Below are 25154 nucleotides of genomic sequence, written 5' to 3' on the forward strand. Positions count from 1 at the left end.
TATCGCCATAAAATAAATCGTGGAAAGACACGGCTAAAATAAAGCTCGATAAAAGCCGTAATAACTCACGCGGCTTATTTCTCCTCATGACTGGGCGAGCGGCTGATAAAAACTAATAGCGTTTCTTTATTTGCACAGATTGTCAGTTTAAATCAAAAGAAAGAGTTTAAAAATTGTTTTAAATGTTTAATTGGATGAACAGTGGTGGTGGGATCCGTTGATAAACGCACACGTGACAGCGCAGTTTAAATTCACGCGCCAAATTGCTTTCCAACCGAAAAAACGGTCACTAGAACAATACAGATTTGAAAGACGGATAAAACGGCGTAGTTGGATAAAGACGAGCATAAACTTACACGGATATATAAAGACAGGTATACAAAAAGATCATATAGAGGTGCATGATACTTTATGTATAACTTTAATAACTGAAAAGAGATGTTTTTTCCAGGTATCAGAGAACAAATGGGTGAAAGAGGCTGAAGCATGTGCTGATACAGGTGAGTTTATGTAATTCAGAGAAAAAATAGACTTATACATTCAGGAAGATGAACACTTGAGTGAAGGACAAGAAAACGGTTTAAGTGAGAGGACAAAAACAATGCCAATCCACTGCGAATTTGCTAAAACAAAGACAAAAAGCGATTCTGCCAGTTGGCCGTGACGTTGAGACAGACAAGTGAAAGACAGACAGATTTCTTTAACGAGGGATAGAAATTAGAGACACATCTAGCTAAAAAAAAGTTAAGATTAGTTTGAGGAAGAGAAAATGACTCAAAGGAATCAAGGACAGTATATTCTGTGCAAATTCAGAATTCTCTTTGATGAATCCCTGCTGAAATATAAAACAGCCTAATTAGAGTTTTGCTGGGACAGACACTAAACTAGTTAAAATGGTTAGATAATTGGTTTTGGACACTGGTCAACTGCTTAAATCAGATAATATTAGCAGCTAACAATTTATTTCCACCTGCAAATCAGGTGTGAGGCTTTTGAATTATTAGATTAGTCACACTAAAAAAAGCTGGGTTAAAAACAATCCAGCGCTGGGTAAAATAGGGACAAACCCAGCAACTGGGCTGCTCTGATCCAGCGGTTGGATTACATATTTAACCCAACCTTCTGGCTAGCAACAAACAACCCAATTACTGGGTCAAAACAACACAAGCTTTGGGTTTGTCCATATTTTACCCAGCACTGGGTTGTGTTAGAAAAATGCTAAAATACCTTTCCGAAAAGCAAGACAGATGGACGGCATTGGTGTTCTGCAAAATAAATTTTTGTGTAACCATCTTCCAGCTTTATTCTGCAACTACATCAAACCAGAACTTCAAAATATTAATTTCATTTAAAAACAAAACAAACAAAAGACATCAACATTGCGACACACATTAAAGGGAATCTGAAATACAAACAGTAAATATCACAAAGGAGAGTTCACCTATCATAAAGAGGTGATCATACCTACGAATCAGTTTTTACAGCAGTATTTATTTCAGGTGCTTTTTTTTCTTAAATATGAACAATCAAAAAGCTTAAAACCAAAGCAATACTGCTGTAATATTCTATAGGCCTCACCTATAGATGTTAAACCACTTGTTACGAGCAAAGCAATGAAAGCAACCAATGTAAATATGGATCAGCTAATTAATAATTGACCATATATGTAAACATACATATTAAATGAGCAGGTTCTGCATAAGTCAGATCCAAAAGGGACCTCAGGTCCAGGTCTTTAGAAATTAATATTCAACAGCTTCGTAAACAGCTTTTGGATTGCTGGTAAAACAGATCATGAATATGGATCAGAGTCTTTTATCTCTGGGTTGGTGGGTTGGGATCTGCCATTAGTCCATTTTTCAACATCAAAACAAAGACCTGTGACAGATACAGGCCAATACAGTTCAACCGCAAGAATGAAAATTCATCAGTTACTCATTTACACATCCCTCCAAACCTGTATGATGCTCTTCTGTGGATCACAAACGATGGCAAAACAAAGAAAGAAAAAGTCATACAGGTTTGAGGGCTAATAAACGATGGCCGACGGATCAAACTATAACTCTAAGATGGCCTGTTCAGGCCAAGGCTGGGATTTATGGCTGTTCTCAAAGAGAAAGACGCCTTAAACTCGCTCTTAAGGGACGACGGTGTAGGGCTGGTACGGTAACATCTTCTGCCTGTCATTGATGGCGAAAATCCAGGTTGGTTTCACAAAGCTCAGACTGCCATTTTCCATCAAGGCCTATAAAAAAAAAAAGACAGAACACGCAGTAAAAGAAGATGAAAGGGCAGAAAAGACCTTGAGATCTTTTAAAGAGTGGCGAGAGCTGAAGGCTGAGGGTTTTCATTACTACTTTAGCCCTGCCGAAGAACATCACACGAATGACTCGGGATGAACAAAACAAGATCTACATGTGCTGTTGGTGAAGACTTTCTCAAAGCTTTTCTAAATGTACGGTCTACTAAAACATGACGATATAAAAAACCTAGCAACTTAAGGACAAAATGTCTTACAAGGCCTGACTAACGCTCAAAGCCACTTGTTAGTGGTGTCAAGTCAAGCCAAAACACCAATGGACTACTCCTATAGTCAAAAATGGCCATCTGAAGTAGAAAAATGACTTTTCTGTATGTAATACACCAGCAACAAAGCTGAAAAGGAAGATGCAGACTCACATCCTCAAACGATTCGTCCCATCCTTCACTGGTGATGACAAACTGGACCTTCTCGCTCATGTAGTCTTCGACAGCTCTGAGGAATCAAAGAGATCAGATCATTTCATCAGTCACGCTCCACCTACAGCCTCTCGAAGGCCTGCCGAGGCTAATGCCATTCATCCGAAGCGCTTCAAATGGATTACAGACGCTTCACGCTCTCGCGCTTATCTGAATACACGTCTGTCTCGTACCCGTTGAAGGCGATGATGTAGCGTTGAAGCTGCCTTTTCTGGTTGTCAGGGAACTTGCCGTAGAGGTAGAAGCGTTTTCCTTTTAGGAAGTCTGAAGGAGGGAAAAATTAAGATGATTTAATAAATGTAATATTCAAGACGTCAAAGTCAAGGTGAAGTGGTGAGGCAGACCTGGCAGTTCGGGAATAGGTTTATCCTCCTCTTCCTCAGCATCCGTGTTCTCGTCAGTAGAGCCGCCGTATGGATCTTCATCTTTCACCTTAGCTGTGCTTTCCTTAACTGCTTTCTTCTTCCTGCGCTCCATCTCAACTCTAAAACAGACAAACATAAACACTTGAAACGTAACGCATCTGCAAAACACGGAGCTTTTTAACATTCATCAGGAGAAATATTTTAACCAGCAGAGATTCTGCTGTTGATTATAATGCATTATCAAATTAGCCCAAATATTTCATAAACAAGTATACAAAGGCCCAGCCAATGCATTTTTGTTTATTAAATATTTAAGGTCATTTTTGGCATACACCACCAGTCAGATGAGAAAAAAAATTTAAAGGAATGAATCATTTTATTAATCAAGGACACACTAAATTGATAGAATTTTTTGTGAACTTACTACTTTACATAATTGCTGCTCTTGGGAAAAACTGTTTTCAACATTAACAATCAGAAATGTTTCTTGAGCAGCAAATCAGCATATTGGAATGATTTCTGAAGGATCATGTGACACTGAAGACTAAAGTAATGATGCTAAAAATTCAGCTTTGATCATAGAAATAAATTACATTTTAATATACATTCACACAGTAAACGGTTATCTTAAATTGTAATTTACCATATAAATATTATGTTTTTTAACGTTTATGACTGTTATAGCACCAGCTGTGGTCTGATCTCCTTTAAACTTTGCATGCTTGTTTAGAATCATCTGTCTCATGTGCTCACCAGGTTTTGTGAAGTTTTGAGTTTTTCTTTAGGCTTTATAGGATTTTAGGTACATTTGGACAGGCCCCTTCACTAAAGGACCCCATTATGGCCTCCCAAAGGGTACATTTCAACATTTAAAAAAAAAAAAAAAAAATTATTGACCTAGACAGTCCAGAGAATTGTTCTGCAGGGTTTTTTTTCCAGATTGAGCAAAAAACCTAGGAATAGTTTGCAAAAGTAAGTCTTTGACATCATGTCAATCATTTAACAAATGATTTGATTGACAGCAGTGCTTCTAGAGGCAAAGTTGTCTGGAATGAGGAGTTTTGTTGTATGATACAAATACCGCACATACGTGCAAAAACCTCGCCTCGTACAATTGTTTACGCCCTTGAAAAATGTGGCCGATTTCTTTCAAAATTCTCTCAGACCTTTGGGGACGTGAGTCAAACGGGCCCACCAAGTTTTCTTCCAATCAGCCACTGTTAACCTTGTCTAACAAGTGCTCAAACTTCATTGGCCAGTGGCCATGTTTTTTTGAGATATGCAAATGTCCTTATAGACACGTGTGGCACTTTGGACCAAGACTGTGCACAGCAATTTTCATGTTGATAGGACAAATTGTTGTGCAGTTATAGCCATTTTTGTGGGGTTTTTTTTGTGCCTCTAATAGCGCCACCAAGTGGCCAAGCTCTGCATTTTTTTTCCTGTGACCTCAGATTGAGCTCAAACATAAGTGTTCTGAGTTTGACAAAGATATCTCATTCCGCTCAGGAGTTATAGGCATTTTACTAAAAGTGGCTCCGCCCCTTTCGAACGTTTTGACGCCCGGTTGCAACAGTGTGTTGAAAGTTCAACTTTTTTTGATAATTACCGACAATAACCTTTCTGCACCGGTTTGGTTCCGAATGGGTGAATAATCAAATATTTTGTCCAGCATGAGCCAAGGATTCCAACGACACAAGACAGTTGGGTCTGCGACTGACAATTTAGGAGTTATGAGCGATTTCATATTTTTGTTCGTTGTAGTGCCTCGTCAGGCTGATCGGGGCGAGCCTTGGTCATGTTGTAGGCGGTGCGAGTACTACCATCCCTCCAAGTCTCAAGTCTCTACGACTTATGGTTTGGTCTGCACGATCAGTTTTATGCAGAGATCGCTGATCTGTGACTATTATAACAATTACAATAGAGTTTCAGCGATATATACACTTGAACCCCTAATAGTAGTAGTGCATGTAATATTTTGTGATGAGCTTTCTAGTTCTACAGAAATCTGTAAAACATTGTGTAATTTTGTAAACACAGGGAAAATTACTGGCTTAAAAACAATATTGGAGTGCATATTGTGCCAGAAAGAATGAGAGCAACTGTATCCAATTAACAATCTGAAATCCACCATCATGCATGTCTGCACTTTGACCCTGCAAGATCAATAACTTCTTCAGCTGCATTTAGACAACATTATTGAAGAACCTGAATAATGAGAATCTAAAGACAACTGGGAAAGGAGCACATAAAGAGAACGTCAAAAGACAATTACCAGCCTTATGAGAATGTCGATCAGCACGTAATGATGACGTATTTGGAAAGCAATAAATGTCCTACCTGTTCAATTCATCTTCAGTGTCCATGCCAGACGCGTCGTCCTCTGTGAGCGTATATACAACATGAAAAAACATGAATCAGCAGGACTGGATGTTAAGTCCCATACAGTATATAAACATAACAATATATATAACAAAACACACATTATTAAAATAAAACATGCCGTAGAGACTATTTTGAGTAGTTCATAAAATAAAATGCTATAGAAAAGAAAGGTGTTTTATCTCAACTGATAATTTTTGCCTTTTATTTAGAAGCAAAACTAATGAATCATTCTGACAGTGTAAAAACAGATTCACTTTATAAAACACCTGAGATATAAAAAAAAAAAAAAAAAAAAAACTAAAAAAAGTAATAAGTAAATAAGAAATAAAATAACATAAGAAAAAAGCTTTTATGGCAGGGTTAGTATAGTTAAATTAAACTATTAAAACAAGTTAATTAGTTAAAATTAACTTAATTAACTTTAAAAGTTTAAAATTAAATTAAAACTGTATTATAACCCGATTTTAATATAATGATAATGATTTTCGATGAGGGCCAGAGCCTCGGGGATGAGCGCTGTTGACAAGCCTTACCTGTCCTGCCATGTTCAGCTTTTGAAGGTGACGTAGACGACGTCAATAAATCTTTCTAAATGTCCTTTACTGATCAATGCTATGGATGGACCTTCTCTTGGTTTACATGCACAATCTTACACAGATTCTGCTTAAACAGTAACTCCGTAAGGTCATGCAGACGCTCAAAGGCCACTCATTTATTGGAGTGAAAGGTCATCAACGATTTAAGCAAAACAAAATTGGCACAACTACATTATCAACCATAAAGCCAACCCTGATTTGCATGTAAACAACTTTATTGACATCCTGTCTGCTTTTTTTAATGCCTTGTGCACATCTGTTTAGGTCTTGATGTCAAAAGTGGACAACAGCTTTGCTACAGCACTGCTTTATTGACTTGTTATTGTTAACTAAAATCATTTTTTGTTAATTGAAATTTAAAAAGCTGAAAAATATAAATATTGAATAAAAAACCCACTTAAATGTAAATGTAAATTAGAAATGTTGCTTTAGCAGGCAACTAAAATAAGTGTCATTTTTGTCTTGAACTTGAAATAAATATGAAATGAAACGAAATAGAAATATTTAAAAAAATAAAAATGACAAAATATTATCTACAATCATTAAAAATGTAAACTACAATTAAAAATGTTGTTTTGCCAACTAATTAAAATAAATGTTTGTCATTGTAGTAATTAAATTTGAAATAATTCATTTTTTAGAAATTAAGCAAAATACAAATATTTAAAAAAAAAAGAAAAATGACAAAGATCAACTTAAAACTAAAACTTAATTCAAAATCTGAAAGAATATAAACATGAAAAAATGACTTAAACGTAAATGAAAATTAAATAAAATAGTTTTAGTTGTTATAGTATTTAAACTTGAAATAAATATAAATTAAAGCGAAAGAGAAATATTTTAAAAACCAATAAAAATAACCAAAAAAAATCAAATTAAATTTTTTTAGTATTTAAATATTAAATGAAAAAATTACTTCAATGAAAATGAAATAAAATAGTTTTAGTCATTATAGTACTTAAAATTTAAATCAATATGAACTAAAGCAAAACAGAATATTTTAAAAACTAGTAAAAACTACAAAAAAAAAAAAATTAAATTGCTGAAATTTAAAAATACAATTAAAAAATTTAATTAATTGAAAAACCTATATAAATATTAATGGAAAAAAAAACTGATATTACTTTGGCAACTAAAATAAAACGTCTAAAAAAAATTTTTTGTCAGTTTAGTACTTAAACTTGAAATAAATTAGTTAAATAGAAATGTAAAGAACTAATCAAAACAGCAAAAACTACTTAATTGAAAAATCTGAAAGAATATAAATATGAAATGAAAAAATTACCGCATACAAAACATAAATAAAAACATAAATGAAAATTAAATAAAAGTTTTAGTCATTTATATTAATTAAATCCAAATAGAAATATTGAAAATCTAATATAAAAAAAACAAAACAACAAAAAACAAAACAAAAAACTACAGACATCTTAACTAATTAAAACTATTTTTAAATTCTATAAAGGTATTTCAGTAAATAACAATGAACTTTGGTGTAAACCTAAAGAAAAAAAAAAAAAAAAAAAAAAAAAAAAGTCAAACCTCAGGAAAAATCTCATTGTCATTCAATTAAGATTCACAAATCCTACTCAGTTAGAAGAGTTTTACAGATTTGTTTGCAATGAAACAAAAGTGAATAAAGAAGACAAAAACAAATCAGACACTGGTTCATTTTACGCTGATGTTTAACATGTTAAAGAGGGATAATGAACAACAAATGGCAAACCTAACTAAGTTGCGGAAACAAATTCCATCAGCCCTAAAAGTGTAAAGTCAACAATGAAATATTTTCTGATGTCTAACAGGATATTCAGCGTGCTGTGACTCATGCTGCACTAAATTCTTGTCCAATCAAAAGCTCTTTAGAATACGACAGTCCCTCCTCTTGCATCCGACTAGAATGCAGTAAACTTCAAGATGTTTCATTAAAAGATAAGTAAACACAAACGATAAATAAACAAGACCATGCATACTCCATTTCATTCCTTGTTTTTACCTGGATCTTCAGCATCTGTTGAACCTCCATACTCTTCCTCCTCCTCCTTAATTGGCTGCTTTTTTGGGGTCGTCTGCCTCTTTTCTGGTGTTTTCTAGGGAAGCATGAGGAAAAATCAATGCTTATGCAATTGGTTTCTCATTAACACCACTGATGTGTTTCCTGCTTTCGAGAGGACGATGCATGTCAGGAAGTCAACACATCTGAGGATGCTGTCTCTATGGCAACAACACGCCACAGCAAAGTCACGATGCTCTTTTTATTCTCAAATGAAGACCGTGAAGCGAAGACAGACAGTTTTGCATGTTTCTTGAGACATGAACATAAACGACACAAAACAATTACCGCTTTTGGCGTTTCCTCCTCACTCTCATCCTGTTCTGCTTCACTCTCTGAACTGGATTCGGCTCCATCCATGAGATACCTGGAAAAGACAATGAGAAACAGAGTGTAACTGGAACATGAAGTTCAGGAGCTGAAATAAGTCTGAAGGATGAGATAAAGATTCCAGGAACAGGATTGAGACTGCAAACAATCCAGAAGAATCACAGCAGGAAACATTATCCAAATAAAAATAAGATGCACAAATAAACCAGACAAATAGCATATTTAAGCCATTACAGACATTTTTCTTTGTGTACGTTTACATTTTGTACATTTGCTCCATTAAAGAAATAAAAAAAAAGACATTTTATATAATTTCCTCCTCGCCTTGCTCTGAAATTATGGAAGCTTATTTCCACCATACAATAAAAATATAAATAAGGCAAGTTTTATTTTATACTATAATTTTATATAATATTAATTATATTAAGTTATTAAATAAAACAATAATAATTTATTAAAAATGCAACTGCAAGTTTAATAATATATTATAATATTATAATATTATATAATATTATTAATATTTTAATTAAGTCATAATTAAGTTATAAAATATGAATTATATTAAGTTGGGGAGACAAAAACTCATATTTAAGAATGTATGCAATTGCAAATTTAATATTCTATTCTATTCTATTCTATTCTATTCTATTATTATAATATGATATATATTATTATATAATATATAAGTTATTAATTGGGGAGATGAAAACTCTTTTTTGAAAAATATGTTAATGCAACTGCAAGTTTAATAATATATTATAATATTATATTACAATATATTTTAATTAAGTTTTAATTCAGTTAAAAAATATTAATTATATTAAGTTGGGGAGATAAAAACTAATTTATGAAAAAGACTTTAATATTATATTATATTATATTAAGTTAGTAATTGGGAGATGAAAACTTGAAAAAGACTCTATGAAAAAGATGTAAATGCAATTGCAAGTTTAATATAATATTATAATTTTATATAATATTAATTATATTAAGTTATTAACTGAAAAAGATGTAAATGCAATTGCAAGGTTAATATTTTATTATATTATAATATATATTATTAACTTGTTAAGTTATTCATTAGGGAGATGAAAAATCAAATGTATGAAAAAGATGTAAATACAATTGCAGGTTTATTATATAATATTAATTATATTAAATTATTAACTGTGAAAAGATATAAATGCAATTGCAAGTGTAATATTATATTATATTATTATAATATTAATCATATTAAGTTATTAACTGTGGAGATGAAAATTCAAATTTATGAAAACTATGTAAATGCAATTGGAAGTTTAATATTACATTATAATTTTATATCATATTAATTATATTAAGTTAGTAATTGGGGAGATGAAAACTCAAATTTATGAAAAAGATGGAAAAAGCAATCGCAAGTTTAATATTAAATTATAATTTTATATCATATTAATTATATTCAGTTATTAACTGAAAAAGATGTAAATGCAATTACAAGTTTAATATAATATTATACTATTATAATATTAATTATATTAATTAATTAATTGGGGAGATGAAAACTTGAATGCAACCTTTTTCTCACGATTACAAATTTATATCTAGCAACTTCCAAAAACATCTAAAAATGTAAAAAAATATTTATCTTTTTTGAGATTTTTATTGCATGGTATGAGACCAATTTAGAGATTCTGCTCTACATCTTGTATTTCATTTTAAAAATTTAATACAATAAATAATTTTCAAATGTTTTAAGTGACAATGTGCATAAAATACAATAAATATTTTTGGTTCATTTCAGATTCATGCGAGCAAGACAGAAACACACATCCACTGCTGGAAAACATGTTTGGAGGTTCTGCAAGGACACACACCTGAGCTGATCCGTGTGTGTGTGTGTGTGATTGAGTGTGAGAGACGTGTGCAGGGACAGATACACCCTCCTCATCTTCAAAGGAAGTGTCTGCTTTAATTACCCATGGCAGATGCAGCTTTTAAACACAGAATACATAATCTGAGGTGGGCACTCGAAGCAGACACAATGGAGAGCCGGGCACAGGAGAACACGGCTGCCTCCGGCTAAACAAACCGACTGATAAACGGATAAACGCACACAAAACACGCTCAGCACTGGGCTTTTATCAAGCAGCACTGTTATGATAATCACTAGGGCTGGGCAACATACACCCAAAAAACAAAAACAAAAAAAACAACAACATATTCCAGCCTTTTGACAATAATTATATATATATATATATATATATATATATATATATATATATATTTGCTCAGTTGCAATATAACACGTAATTACGAGTCCATAAAGTCAGAACAAAAGTCAATTGTGAGTTTATATCTTGCAATTCTGAGATATAAACTTGCCATTCTGACTTTTTTTTTTCCTCAGAATTGCATAATATAAACTTGCAATTACGTGTTATAAAGTCAGAAGTGTGGCTCTTTTGTTCTCTTGGAATTTACATCTCACAATTCTGAGAAAAGACATCAGAATTAAAGCAAAAAAGCCATAACTGTGAGTTTAAATCATGCAATTCTGAGAAAAAAAGTCTTAGATGTTGAATTATTAGATATTAGCAAAAAAAAAACAAAAAAAAAAAAAACTACCAGGGTTTATACAGATACTGTAAAATGAAATTCCAGGACTTTCAAGGACTTTTCAAGCACTACTTTTTTTTTTTTTTTTTCCAGTCACTTCAATCTCACCTATGTGTTTTTTTTTTTTTTCAAATTCTAAAAAAAGAAAAATAGATCAATAAAAATATACTGATAAAACTGGAAAAAAAATAAAGTGAAGCGAAGTAGCAAAGTATACTACACTTTTCAGACTTTTAGTAAAACCACAGTTCATTTTCTTAAGGGATTTGTATTTGTGTATACTTTATTTTTTCTTTGTTTTGTTTTTTATAACTGTACTGCCTTAATGGTTTGATGTTTTCTACTGTTTAATAAAAAAAAAAAATTCAGAAAAAAAGATTTGCAAAACCACTCTGAAATCCTGATATGAAACAAATGATTCACAAACCCACAACAAAGTCCTAATCTTAATCAAATGATTCGTGCTCCGTACTCCGAATAATGATTCGTGAACCATCTCATATCAGAACTCGGAGCGCAGATTGTGAATCACAAATCATCTGACTTGCATTGCGTGTCATGAATCATTTGATTTAGATTGGGACTTCAAATTGCAAATTGCAAATCATTCAATTAGAATCATTCACTTTGGAAATAGATTCACAAACCCCGTTCCAATCTAAATCAAACAATTCACGATATGCGATTTAAAGTCCCGATCTGAAACAAATGATTCATGATACGTGATCCGATTGGAACGCTTCAAAACATTTTGAATCATTTTGTGATGCAATGGTTTAACTGATTCAGAGTTTTGAAAAGCTCAGTTTCACCCATCACTACATGCTTTTTAAAACAGTTACACGCAGTGTTGAAATTCAAAAATGAATGGCACTTAATTTGATCTGGTCTTTGCAAGTGAATCGCTTGAACTGAATGATCGAAGTCACAAGTCTGAATCAATTGGAGCAGTTCCAGCGTAAATGACTCGTAAATGAGTTGATTTGGTTCATCTGTTCCTCTTTTCACATCTTCAGACATGTTTACACAACACTGTCAATATTTCTACTTACTTGGCTCGATTGTTTTCTGACATTAAATAAATAAAAAAGTTGTTTTTTTGAATTGAGTGAATTTTACGTGAAAAGATGTGCTTATTGACAGAATAAAATTATATTTTCATAGATACATTGTCTTTTAATAATTCAAGCGCTTCAGGAATATTGCGATTTTTGACCCAAATTCCATTTTCCCTCCGTTTTAATTTTTCTCAACTTCCTTTTTAAATTTTTTTAATCAAAGAACATGTCTAATTAATTAAAATCATGAAACTTATACAATTTCACATCAATTTAATAAAGGTTTAACAAAAATGACATGTTCAGGCCCTATGAAATGTTTTATTTTTTCTCACCATATGTTTTATTATCAAATGCTGTGTTTTAGCATGTCTAATTATTTGAATGCATACTTAATTTATTTAAATTTATTCCTAAAATAGCCTTACGAAAGTTTTTTTACCCTCAGAAATTCTGTGTTGTGTATTTCAAATGTTCTGATTATCAAATGAAGGCATAAAACATTCATTTCATTAATCTTTTAATTACTGAAAACCTTTTTTTTTTGGCAAACAAAGGGGAATTTACTATTAAAATTAAAACATGGAAGAAATGTTGTGTGATTATACCCTAAAAAATAATGTTTGTTTTATTTTAGTAGTAGTAGTAATAGTAGTAATATATATCTGGCACAATGTCTCGAAGTTAAACCAGACTTTTATTTTGACGGGTTGCCGTGTTTACCTTTACATTTCTGTGTGTATATGATATAACGCTAGTTTTCCTAAAATGGAGCGGTCAAATGCTCATGAAGTGACTCTCAGCAGATATTGTTCGTGTATTTATGTCCTCATTTAGGTGAGACGACAGACCCTGGCGAGCGTCACGCGCGCTTCAGTGTGTGTGCAGTAAACAAAACCGCTCATCTGCTCCATTCATTAAAACAGAGACACGCAGAACATACAGGATTCACATTTAAATGGCGTAATATTTACAGATACTAGTCCATTTTGTGGTTAATATGCGCCAATATTTATCATCAATACCAGTGCAAAATCTGTGTCTATCATAAAAAAGAAGAGGTGCATTCAATACAATATTGCAATATTCATGAAGTTGCATAATTTTATATTCCATCAAAATCACTATGAATATTTGATTTGGCCCAGTAGTATCACACAGTCTAACCAATGAATGCATAAAGCCATTCATTTATTAAACTGACTGAATACAGTCACGGCTGTTTAGTTTCACTTCAGCTTTATCTTAAGCACCTCCTCAGAAAACTAAACACAAACCCGTCAGTAGAAATACTGGAGAACAAATGCAACGCAACAGCTGAAACAGCAGCAGCAATGTCACAAAACACGACTGACGGTCACCCACAAATAACTCATCCGCTAATGTGCAGCGATCAGCTCTTTAGTCTCAAAGACACTCTGGGAGAGAAACAGACCTCATGTGGCCTTTGCTGAGAGAGTGATTTCTGTAATTCAATCATTCATTATTCACAGCACTTTTTGCTTCGTGCACAATTTATACGAACTGCACAATCAGACGGGTCATTATGGACCATCAACGAATGTAAAGTCACCAGCAGCACATCATCAGAGTCAGTGGAGCAGCATCGCGTGAATAGACTAGCACATCTCATCTCATATTCATTCAGAGCCAGATCCGCCCGTGTTGTATTGTAGTCTGAATCCCCGAGGTCCATTTTTGGAGGTTCTTGCACTATAAAATATTCATAATTGCCTTAACCTCGATCTTCTTCAGTTACACAGACTGTCAGAAAACACTGGACATTCAGTGTCATTTTAGTATTATTTATATACTTTAAAAATAATTATTAATATTTTTTATTTGATTTATTTTTAGATTTTGTTTTCTTTTTTAAATATAGTTTGTATAAATGTTTAGCTTTATCATGGTTAACTTTATTTTCAAGATTTGTGCTTTTTGCATTTATACTAGTTTTTTTTTATATAAATTTCTATTTAGTTTTATTTTTTCCATCTCAGTTTTAGCAATTTTATGTGCTTTTATCATTTTTATTAGTTTTTATTATTATATATCTCTTTATCCTTGTTTTTTATTTCAGTTGTAGTAATTTTGTGATTTTGTCATTAGTTTTTGTTTAGCTTTAATTTTATTTCATTATTTTTAATAATTTTGTTGTTTTGTCATTTGTATTAGTTTTTAGTACATCTATTAATCTTTGTTTTTTATTTCAGTTTTAGTAATTGTATGTGCTTTTGTCATTTATTAGTTTTATTTTGTTCTTAGATTTTTTAATTTACTTATACATTTTATTGTGCTTCTGTCATTTTCATTTTTATCAGTTTTTTTTTTTTTAAATAGTGCTATTTACTTCTAGTGGTTTTGTTATTTTCTTTTTTATATTTTTTATTTAATTTAGTTTTAATATTATTTGGTTGTGCTTTGTCATTTGTATTAGGTTTTTTATGTATCTATTTATCTTTGTTTTTCATTAGTCTTTGTTTTCAATCATTTCATCAGTTATAGTAATTTTATGTGCTTTTGTCATTTATTTGATTTATTTCGTTCTTAGATTTTTATTTAAATTTAATTTTAAATCTACTTTATTGTGCTTCTGTCATTTTTATTTTTTAAATATTGACATTTAGTTTTAGTGATTTTATGTGCTTTTGTCATTTTTATTAGTTTGTGTTTTTATTTTTTATTTAGATTTAAATTTATTTCATTTACTTCTAATAATTTTGTTGTGCTTTGTCATTTGTATTAATTTCTTAAATATATTTACCTTTGTTTCTTATTTCAGTTTTTGTAATTTTATGTACTTGATGTACTATGTAATTTTTATTAGTTTTATTTTGTTTATTATATTTTGTTATTTAGCTTATTGTGCTTTTGTCATTTACCTTTGTTTAATATTGCTATTTAGTTTTAATTTATTTCAGTTTTACTTATTTTTGTTTTTGACATTTTATTTGAGGTTTTTATATTCAGCTTTTTTGTATATTTTAGTAGTTTTAACACTGAAATATTTATTTCATTTAGTTTTTAATCTAATGATTCTAATGATTCCATGATTCTCATAACCTGAGAAACTACCATTAACGACGGAGAAATGAGACGTTCATGCTCACCTTTTGAAGGAAATCTTCTGCTTTGTTTTATGGCAGTCCATCACCCACTCCCTCCTGACGATGATGCCTCCGGCTGCTTTCACCTGACTGTATTTGGGCGTGTTGGCGAAAGCACAGCTGCAGGAGACACACAAAAGCTCTGAACAAACACGAGGCGGTTCTGAACGCTTAATCACATCACGATGCTTTGAACGCATCGTGACACCGATGATGAGCTGCTTACATTAGGTGTGTGGAGTCTGGCGTCCAGTCGGGCCGGTATCGGGCTCCCATGGCCAGCGCTTTGTCCCGCAGCTCTCCGCGGAAGGGGTTCTGGAAGCCGCTCAGGACAAACACCACTCCCTCCATGATGCGGTTAAAAGGCACCGGTTCTGCAGACTTGGCTTTTGGTTTGGGTTTAGGTTTTGGTTTGGGCTCCGGTTTGGATTTAGGACTCTCTCGCTTGTCTGACGTCTTCTGTGCTGGAGAAACTGCAAATTTCAGAAGCGCAATAAGAATTTAGTTAGAATCTCCGATGGAAACACTATGAGCAATGGTTCTCAAGATGCTAAAAAAATTCCATCACTTGCTCACAAATGGATGCTCTGCAGTGAATGGGTGCCGTCAGAATGAGAGTCCAAACAGCTGATAAAAAACATCACAATAATCCACAAGTAATCCACACCACTCCAGTGCATCAGTTCACATCTTGAGAAACTAAAACCTGCGTGTTTGTAACATGGGTTCATGCAAGGGGCTTAAAATATTCCTGAAGAGGTACTTGAAAAGTGCTTGAATGATTGAAAGACAATGTATTGTAATGTAAAATATAAAAGTGTTTAATTTTTAAAATAAGCACATATCTTTTAACGCAAAAGTCACATTTAAAAAAAAAAAAAAACTAGCGAGCTAAGCCAGTAGTAGTGTAAACATGACTGAAGACGCCAAAAGATCAACAGATGAACCGAATCAACTGAGTGAGTCATTTACGCTGGAACTGCTACGATTGATTTAAACTCAAGACTTCGATCATTCAGTTCAAACAATTCACTAGCAAAAACAGATCAAATCAAAAGAGCCATTCATTTCTGAATTTCAACATCACATTTTAAAGCATGTATAGTGATGGGTGAAACTGAGCTTTTTGAAACTCTGAATCAGTTAAACCACTGCGTCGCAAAATGATTCACTGTTTCGAAGCGCTCTAATCGGATCACGAATCATCTGATTCAAATTGGGACTTCAATTTGTTTATCGCAAATCATTAGATCAGAACGGGTTTGTGAATCATTCTGCGAACTGAATGATTCATGTGTGGATCGTGAATCATTTGATTGAGCTTGAAACTTTGAAGCAGGTTCAGGAATCTTTTGTTTTAGATCGGAACTTCGGAGCGCAGATCATGAATCACTTGATTCAGTTGGCAATTTCGGAGCACATATAGTAAATCATTTGATTGATAGATTGTAACTTCTATGCACGTATCATGAATCATTTAATTTAGATCAGAATGGGTTTGTAAATCATTCCACAAACTGAATGATTCGCGTGTGAATCGCGAATCATTTGATTTGCTTTAGATCGGAACTTCGGAACGTGAATCATTTGATTCAGATCAAGACTTTGGTGTGGGTTCACGAATCACTTGATTCAGTTCACGACTTCGGAGTGCACATATCAAATCATTTGACTTAGATCGGAACTTCAAAGCGCGTATCATGAATCATTTGATTTAAATCAGAATGGGTTTGTGAATCATTCTGCGAACTGAATGATTCGTGTGTGAATCATTGGAGCGGGTTGGCGGGTTGAAACATTGGAGCAGGTTGGCAAATCTTTTGCTTTAGATCGGAACTTCGGAGTGCAAATCATTTGATTCAGATCAGGACTTTGGTGTGGGCTCATGAATCACTTGACTCATGACTTCGGAGCTTGTATAGCAAAACATTTGATTTAGATTGGAAAAGGTTTGTGAATCATTCCGCGAACTGAATGATTCAGATGTGGATCACAAATCATTTGATTTAGCTTGAAACTTTGCGAATCTTTTGCTCTAGATCGGAACTTGGAGCATGGATGGTGAATCATTTGATTCAGATCAGGACTTTGACGCACTGATTTTTTTTCTAAAACAATAGAAAACAAACAATGAAAACTGTATAGTTATAAAAACAAAAAAAAGAAAGTATACACAAATACAAAAGGAAGCATTATTATGGATTATGGACTTGTACTTAAGCCAAAAGCAACGTTTTGACTGTTTAAAACAAAAAAGGTCTTAATGACGGATTTGTTTCAGCGTTTGTCTTCTCAAGATGTTAGGATTATTGTGATGTTTTTATCAGCTGTTTGGACTCTCATTCTGACGGCACCCATTCACTGCAGAGGATCCATTGGTGAGACAGTAATGCAATGACACATTTCTACAAATCTGATGATGAAACAAACTCATCCTAATCTTGAATGGCCTTTTCATTTTTAATTTAATTAAACCTTATGCTATTTTTACAAAGAATATACAGTTTTGTAATCAAACTCTGAAATGTTTTATCAGATAAAACTGTGAGTTTGTGTAAATACGGTAAATCTGGAATGACCGGAAAATATCTTAAAACGTCTTCAATCCAAAAATATATTTAATTCTACTTATTTTAATCCCTGAGAACCACTGAGCTAATGTGTTCAATGAATTCGTAAATGAATCTCTTAATTTACCACTGCTGACAGGACTTGCAGTTGCTCCGGTTCTTGGTTTAGGTTTCGGTGTGGCAGAGTTTGGTTCAGAAGACCCAGATGAACTGGGTTTTTTGGCTGGCGGACCGGCTGCTTCCATACGCTCTTTACTGAACTCAAACTTCCTCTTCACAGGAGCCTACAAGAAACACAACAGGAGTCACTTCTAGCAGTGGATCTCAAAGTACAGAGCTTCTTTTAAGACAATCTGACGTGCTGTTTGGAGCTTGACAGGTGCAGTACCACAAAAGAACGTCATACAGGTTTGCATCAACACAAGGGAGAAAATGACACTCTTTATCCTCTTTATATTCAAACACTTAATAGTTTCAAAGGAGAGCGTGATAAAAGCAATCACTCTATAACCTCCGTCCTACAGCAGGTGCAGCATCTTCATTTCAGATCCTGCGGAGATTCACAGTTTTTCAGTTCCAATTATAAGGATGTAATTCTTGAACGCTATAAAAGGTCAATAATCCATTGCAGGTGACTACAAAATATCTGCCGCTTCAGCACAAAAACACCAGCATCAGGTACTGAGCGCCAGTTCGCATTGGCATCGGAGAGATGATTTATGGTTAAAGCGCTGGAGCTAATTTAATAAGGAAGTTAAATGGGCTGCTCATTAGTTAGAGGACAGGAATACAGCTACGCAGGGACAATTCACAAGCTCGATTCCCTAGTGAAGAAACACTAGAGTGTTCACAAGATCAAAAACAGTATGATGGAGTGCAAGACATCAGGAGCTTTGGGAAGAGATGGTTTATAGAACAATTAAAGGCAACATTTAACATTTATTAACCACTTAAGTTTAGGGTTGGTAAGATTAATAGATGTTTAGTCTCTTCTGCTCACCAAGGCTGTGTTTATTTGATCAAAAATACAGTAAAAATTGTGAAATATTATTCCAATTTAAAACAGCTGTGTTCTATGTGAGTATCTGTTCAAATGTAATTTATTTCTGTGATTAAACCTGAATTTTCAGCATCATTACTTCAGTCTTCAGTGTCACACGATCTTTAAGAAATCATTCTAATATGCTGATTTGCTGCTCAAGAAGCATTTTTGATTATTATCAATGTTGAAAACCGTTGTGCTGCACAATATTTTTGTGGAAACAGAGGTGCATTTTATTTTTCAGGATTCACAGATGAATAGAAAGTTCAAAAGAACAGCATTTATATGAAATTAAAAACTTTGTAACATCTTCTGTCATTTTTGAACAATTGAATGCAGCCTTGATGAACAAAACTTGATTTCCCGAAAAATAAGCATAAATGTGAGCACCTGTTGCGAGCTGCCGGATGACGTCTGTGTGGACGAACCTTCAGACTTCAGAGCTGCAGCGGCGTAACTCAGTTTGTCATTCTGAGGCGACACTGATAGAAACAAACAGGTAGAAACAGAAATTAAATGACTCTACATTGATTACATTTAACACACTATAAACATGAGTCAAATCTGGTTTTGGCGGGAACACAAAATAGATTAACTTTATAAGGAATAGTAACATGATACAATATAATTTCTGACCCACAACTAAAGTGGCAAATAGTTAATTTTAGACCATGTGCACAAAATACACCAGCAAAAGCAGCCCTGCATCTTGAAAAAAAAATGCTAATTTGCAAAATTTGACTGAATTTGATGAAGCTGAGTTAAAAAATACCCATTAAAAACTTTCCATTACGTAGTTTTTTTTAATTATTTCAAATTATACACATGTATCAGCTTTAATGGACTTCAAAATACTTGAAGTTTTAATGAAATGCTTATTTAATACAACAGTTAAATAAACAAGAAGTTAATATGAAGTGACTTACATTGTCTGACTAAAACACTATTGCCTGATTTTGCTCTATTTGGTCGTCATGACTGAGCCGCTGCGCATCTCCATTCAAACACAGCAGTGATTCGTTTATGAATGAACGTGCGTTTTTAAATAAATCTAGTGAGTCAGTGATTCAATCTCCCATTCATAAAAAGAATCACTTGCTTTATTTCTGAATGAATCAGCCGCTCGAACAAATCAAACGAATGAGTGATTCAGTAATTAAATCAGTGACTTGCCGCCACCTACTGGCAGTTTTAGTTTCATTTTTAAAGTATATTTTTAGTTATTTAAATCATTTAATATTTCAGTATTAAAAATTTTATATTTAAAACATTAATCTCAACATGAATTTATGAATTTTATTCATTAAACATATGAAAATACACCTACAAGCCACTTTTGTGTTCTTCTGTGCCACCTCTGTAGTACTAATTATTTTTGTTAATATTGATTTAACTTATTCTTATACTGCTTGTTTTTATTCTGTTGTTTTAATTAAATATTTAAAAAATATATAATTTTTAAAAAATTTGACATAAAAGATGACAAAGTTTAAAAAATGCCATTACAAAGGTAAAAACAGAATTCCCCTGTAAACCACTTTAAGGAGCCAAATATCAACTCGTAATGGGAAGGCTAATTTTTGATTATTGATTAGAAGGTGCTCCTAAGTTTTTGACTGTGCGCCTAAATTTTTTAAGTTAGGAGCACAAGTGCTCCTAAAAAGAAAAGTAAGTGTAAAGCCCTGGACAGAAATCATGCGTTTGTGGTGTTTTTCTGATGATTAAGGGAGAAAACAAGACAAATTTACCACACAACCCTAAAAAAAAAAAAGCAATAGATTTAAAATGCATTTATTTTATACTGAGTATAGTTCAAGTCTATTAACATATTTACTGACATATCACTCGAGACTTACTGATATAAAAATTGTAAATAACATTATGCACAATGCACATTTTTAATATTAAGCTTAAAATTTGTTTTAATGCCACTATTGATGAGGTTTGTATGATCTTTAAATAATAACAGTCTTTAAAAGCAAAATATTTAAAGAGCACCTTGCAATAGTTCCACTTGAGCACAATCAGATATACCGAAGTATATCTATAGTTAGACTTCAGCTTTACTTCCGCACAATTACAGTGCATTAAGTACAAAATTAGTTGTTCCAATTTAGCAGACTTTAAATATACCAGTTTAGAATACTAAAAGCACAACTGCAGGGTATTTTTATTTAGTGAATAATATTTAAATATATTTGTAGTACACTTAGCATGAAATAAATATATATTAAATACATTTTAGTATATTTTTCACTAGGGAAATGATTCTCAAAAATAAAAATGCTATAGAATGCAACATATTTACTGAAAAAGTGTGACTTGCTCCAGCAAACGGACACTATTTCTGAAATCAGCAGCTCAAAATTAGTAAGAAACGGGTGTTGCATTTCATTCAGCAAATATGATGCACTGTTAAAGCTTCAACCATTAAAATCAAGCATGGTTTTGCATTAATACTGTGATGTGCATTACCCTTGATTCCTGTGCTGGCTTTAGCAGCACCGTCTCTGCTAAAAAACAGGCTTCCCGGCTGGATATTTGCGCCAGAGGACGGGGATTCGTCTTTGACTCTGAACTGACCCAGTTTAGTGAGCTTCTGTCAGGAGAGAGTGAACAGATCTGTAAGAGCTCACGCCATCAAACAGCGGGACGCTGGAGGAGGAGCAGCACTCACCGGTGGAGTCGAGACGGGAGCGTCGTTCGCGTCCGGAGGAGAGTGCAGTTTTATGAAGGCGACTCCATACGCTATGGACTGCACACATACACAGGATAAAGACTCATTTACACACTTACGCTCATGTGTGGTGCGTACGGGTTTGGAGAGTGAATCGTGATGCGTTTACCTTGCTGTAAGGCTGACTGCACACGATTTTCACACGGTCCCATTTCTCCTGCGCCGTGGCCTTCACCAGCTGGCTGGGCCCGAAGAAACGCACGCGGTTTGTGTTTGTGCCGTTACGACTCTCTGTGGGCGACATGAAGGACGACGTGACCAGCAGAACCTACAAAAAGGAGAAAGATGCATCAACAGCACTGAAAATGACAAAACACAGAATCAGAACACGTTTTATCGGCCAAATGTCTATAAGCACACATGAACTAAATTCTAAAGAATGTAAAAAAAAGAAAAATAATAAAAATACGGTTTACATAAACATATGCACAAGTTGCATGGTATTATGTTTTTTGTTTTTTTTTGGTACTTGAAAATATATAAGATATTTTAAAAATTGTAATTTAAACCAATTAGCTGGCAAGGGAATATTTCTCATTTTCATTTAGTTTCATTTGACATCATAACATAACTAAAATCGAAATAAAAATGATTAAATACTATATATATATATATATATATATATATATATATATATATATAAAAACAACATAATTGTTTAAACTAACAAAAATATAAAACATAAAAAAATAATAAATTATTTAAAAACGTATTAATAAATATTAATACAAATTACAGCAGTTAGTTAAAATATTTTTTTATTGAAAGATGTATTAAATAGCTTTTTTTTTTTCCATTGTGTCACCCATCTCTTTATGTAATGTTGGATATATTCTACACTGTAATATAACTATATAATATAATATAACTTTATCTGCATAAATACAGTTCACTCATGTAAAGCGATATATACTATATAGCAAATCTCTGCTTGATTTTTTTGTATCATCACAAAAAAGTAGCTACCTTATTGTCCTGCTCTAACCTGATAAATGTGATTATAAGGCATGAAAAATGATAAAGATTAACATCATGATTTTCTGTAAAAGCTGCTTTGAGACAATATGAACTAATCTGGATTGTAAATACATTAGCGTATTGTGAGATTTAGCAAAAGCAGTTTTACGCTGATGCTGCTAAAGTGTGTAACTTTAAGACGTACCTCAAAGTCTTGGTCTTTGACTGACGTGGAGTGTCCGACAAGGACCTCAATGAAAGCAGAGCCTTCATTTCCAATGTCTATGCTGTGAATTTGCTCTTCCTTTTCCAGCTGGACAAAAAAGAGAGACAAAAAAAAAAAGCTAACATTTCAAGGATAATTAATAAAATTTAAAAAATAAGTGCAAGTGGTGTCCAGCCATCATTTTGGAAATACAAATGATTTTATATATGTAAAGAAATTAATATGAATCAATTATTCATTGTAACTTGTTAAAATTTTACATTTACATAATAAAAATAATAAAAAAAATAATAAAAAGCGGTGTCCAGTTATCATTTTGCATATATATATATATATATATATATATATAAATTTAAAGAATAATAGAAAAACAATTATTAATTTTTAATTATTAAAAATATATTTTTTTAAATTATGAATAATTTTCATAATAAAAAATACATTTATAAAAAAAATAACGTTAATCAAAAATAAGAATACTGATAAACAGAAATAATCATTAATAAAGGCAAAAAAATAAATAAATAAATGCAAGTGTTGCCCAGTTATTTTGCAATTAAATAACAATAATAGAAAACAAATATAAAAACAACAATTATTATTTTTTTAAATTACTGAATATAATTTTTTTAATTATAAAAAAATTAAATAATTAAAACAACAATGGATAATGGATAAACAGAAATAGAAACAGAATAATAATTAGTAAAGATAACAAAATAAGTGCAAGTGGTGCCCAGTTATTATTGGACTTAAACATGATTGTATATATATAAAAAAAAGAATATAAAAACATTTTTTAATTAATATTTAATTATTATAAATAATTTTTAAATTTATAAATAACTTACATAATAAAAAATAAAATAATAATAAAATTAAAATATGAATAGACAGAATTAAAAATAGAATATTAATTAATAGAGTTAATAAAATAAGTGCAAGTGGTGTTCAGTTATCATTTTAGAAACAAAAAATATTTTATATATTTATTTTTAAAAAATGGATATAATTTTTTTTTTAAGTATTACAAAATAATGTTCACAATTTTTAAACAGTGTACATAATACAAATACTAAAAAATAAAAAGAGTCATACCTGAAGAATGACTGAAACTTGCTTCTCTCCAGCTCTCGCAGCTTTCCATTTTCTGTACGTGTCGGAGCTCAGGAGGTTGTCTGCCTTGTGAGTCTGTGCAGAAGAATCGATTCATACATTTATTCATAAATAAACACAAACACACACAGAGCTCTTTTACTGTCAACAAGATCAACATGCCAGACTAGAGCTTTTGGAAAGCCACTAAATATTGTTATTAAACATAAAAACAACTTACATTATCCTCACTGCTGCACGACACAACATGCTTGAGCTTGATTTCAGGCATGTTCCTCGAATTACACACTCGCCTCCGGTCTCATAAAACCTGAAAACACTGGACAAAGACAGATATCATTTCATTAGTAGTGAAAATGATCACATTATGTCAATCCTAAATCCATGACCTATACAAAACAGGGTTTCAACACTTTGACCAATGCATATTCATAACTTTTTCTAAATATTTTCAGTTTATTTTGATTGCTGGATAAGAGTTTTACAAAAAAATTCTGTGGTAAGATATTAACCATGACACAGAGTAATAATAACAGAAAAGTCTACTATCAAAAAACGACAGCCACTTTACATTCTATTCAGATAGTGACATAAATGCAAAATACACGATTATAAATAAATAAACAGCATATTTACACAAAAAATAGACATACAAAATTAGCTTTTAATAAAAAAACAAAACAAAAGACGCTAAGTTGATCTGTGTTTACATTGTTTATCTGACAGACTAGCGTTAGCTGTCAATCATAACACATAAAACAGTGGATCAGCAGGACCAAATCTAGTTTAGGCAAACGACTAATCAAGCTGGTTTAGTTTATGTAAAAGGAGTGCCACATAAACGACTAGTTAAGCGAGTTAACCAGCATGCTTCATTACACTGAGCGCTGTTAGCTAACAATAGAGCCGCGTCACAGCGGCCATTAAAACATCAGAAACCGCGCGGAAATCATTCAGAGACTCGAATTCATTAAATCATAACACTGTACCAAAATCCAGCGCACGAAAACCGATTTGTGTGGTTTATTTTAGTCTGTGAGGAGACTAACACGATACAAACTCCCTCTCAATCCACAACACGTGACGTCACTTCCGCCCGCCACCGTATCAGCGCGCCGCTTCACAGGAACTCACAACTAGACACGCTCGACGGCAGAATAAAAGTCCTTTTAATCCCAGAAACACAGAAGTAATGGAAGAGACATACAAATTATATTCATTTACAAACTGGCAGTTGCAATAAATAAGGGGTGTATGTATTTATTGTGTTTTATT

General features: G+C 32.5%; 1 protein-coding gene across 2 annotated transcripts; it reads right to left on the reverse strand.

Moving 5' to 3' along the window:
* Nucleotides 1-431: 431 nt before the first annotated feature.
* On the reverse strand, nucleotides 432-25010 carry xrcc1 (X-ray repair complementing defective repair in Chinese hamster cells 1). 2 transcript variants are annotated; one of them, XM_051132137.1, is made up of 18 exons: nucleotides 24869-25010; nucleotides 24100-24198; nucleotides 23862-23954; nucleotides 22743-22850; nucleotides 21690-21848; nucleotides 21521-21598; nucleotides 21319-21439; nucleotides 19234-19325; nucleotides 17929-18085; nucleotides 15458-15704; nucleotides 15235-15351; nucleotides 8427-8505; nucleotides 8082-8175; nucleotides 5445-5487; nucleotides 3084-3223; nucleotides 2913-3003; nucleotides 2680-2755; nucleotides 432-2245 (listed from the first exon to the last, which is right to left on the reverse strand). In XM_051132137.1, exons 2-18 carry the CDS (start codon nucleotides 24148-24150, stop codon nucleotides 2138-2140), a joined length of 1854 nt encoding a protein of 617 aa, XP_050988094.1. In that variant the 5' UTR covers nucleotides 24151-24198; nucleotides 24869-25010; the 3' UTR covers nucleotides 432-2137. The 2 variants fall into 2 exon arrangements, with proteins under 2 accessions (XP_050988094.1, XP_050988093.1); XM_051132136.1 differs by having other exon boundaries at nucleotides 433-2245; nucleotides 21319-21442.
* Between the last annotated feature and the right edge of the window lie 144 nt (nucleotides 25011-25154).

Source organism: Labeo rohita, chromosome 16 (assembly GCF_022985175.1).
Source record: "Labeo rohita strain BAU-BD-2019 chromosome 16, IGBB_LRoh.1.0, whole genome shotgun sequence".
Lineage (NCBI taxonomy): Eukaryota > Metazoa > Chordata > Actinopteri > Cypriniformes > Cyprinidae > Labeo > Labeo rohita.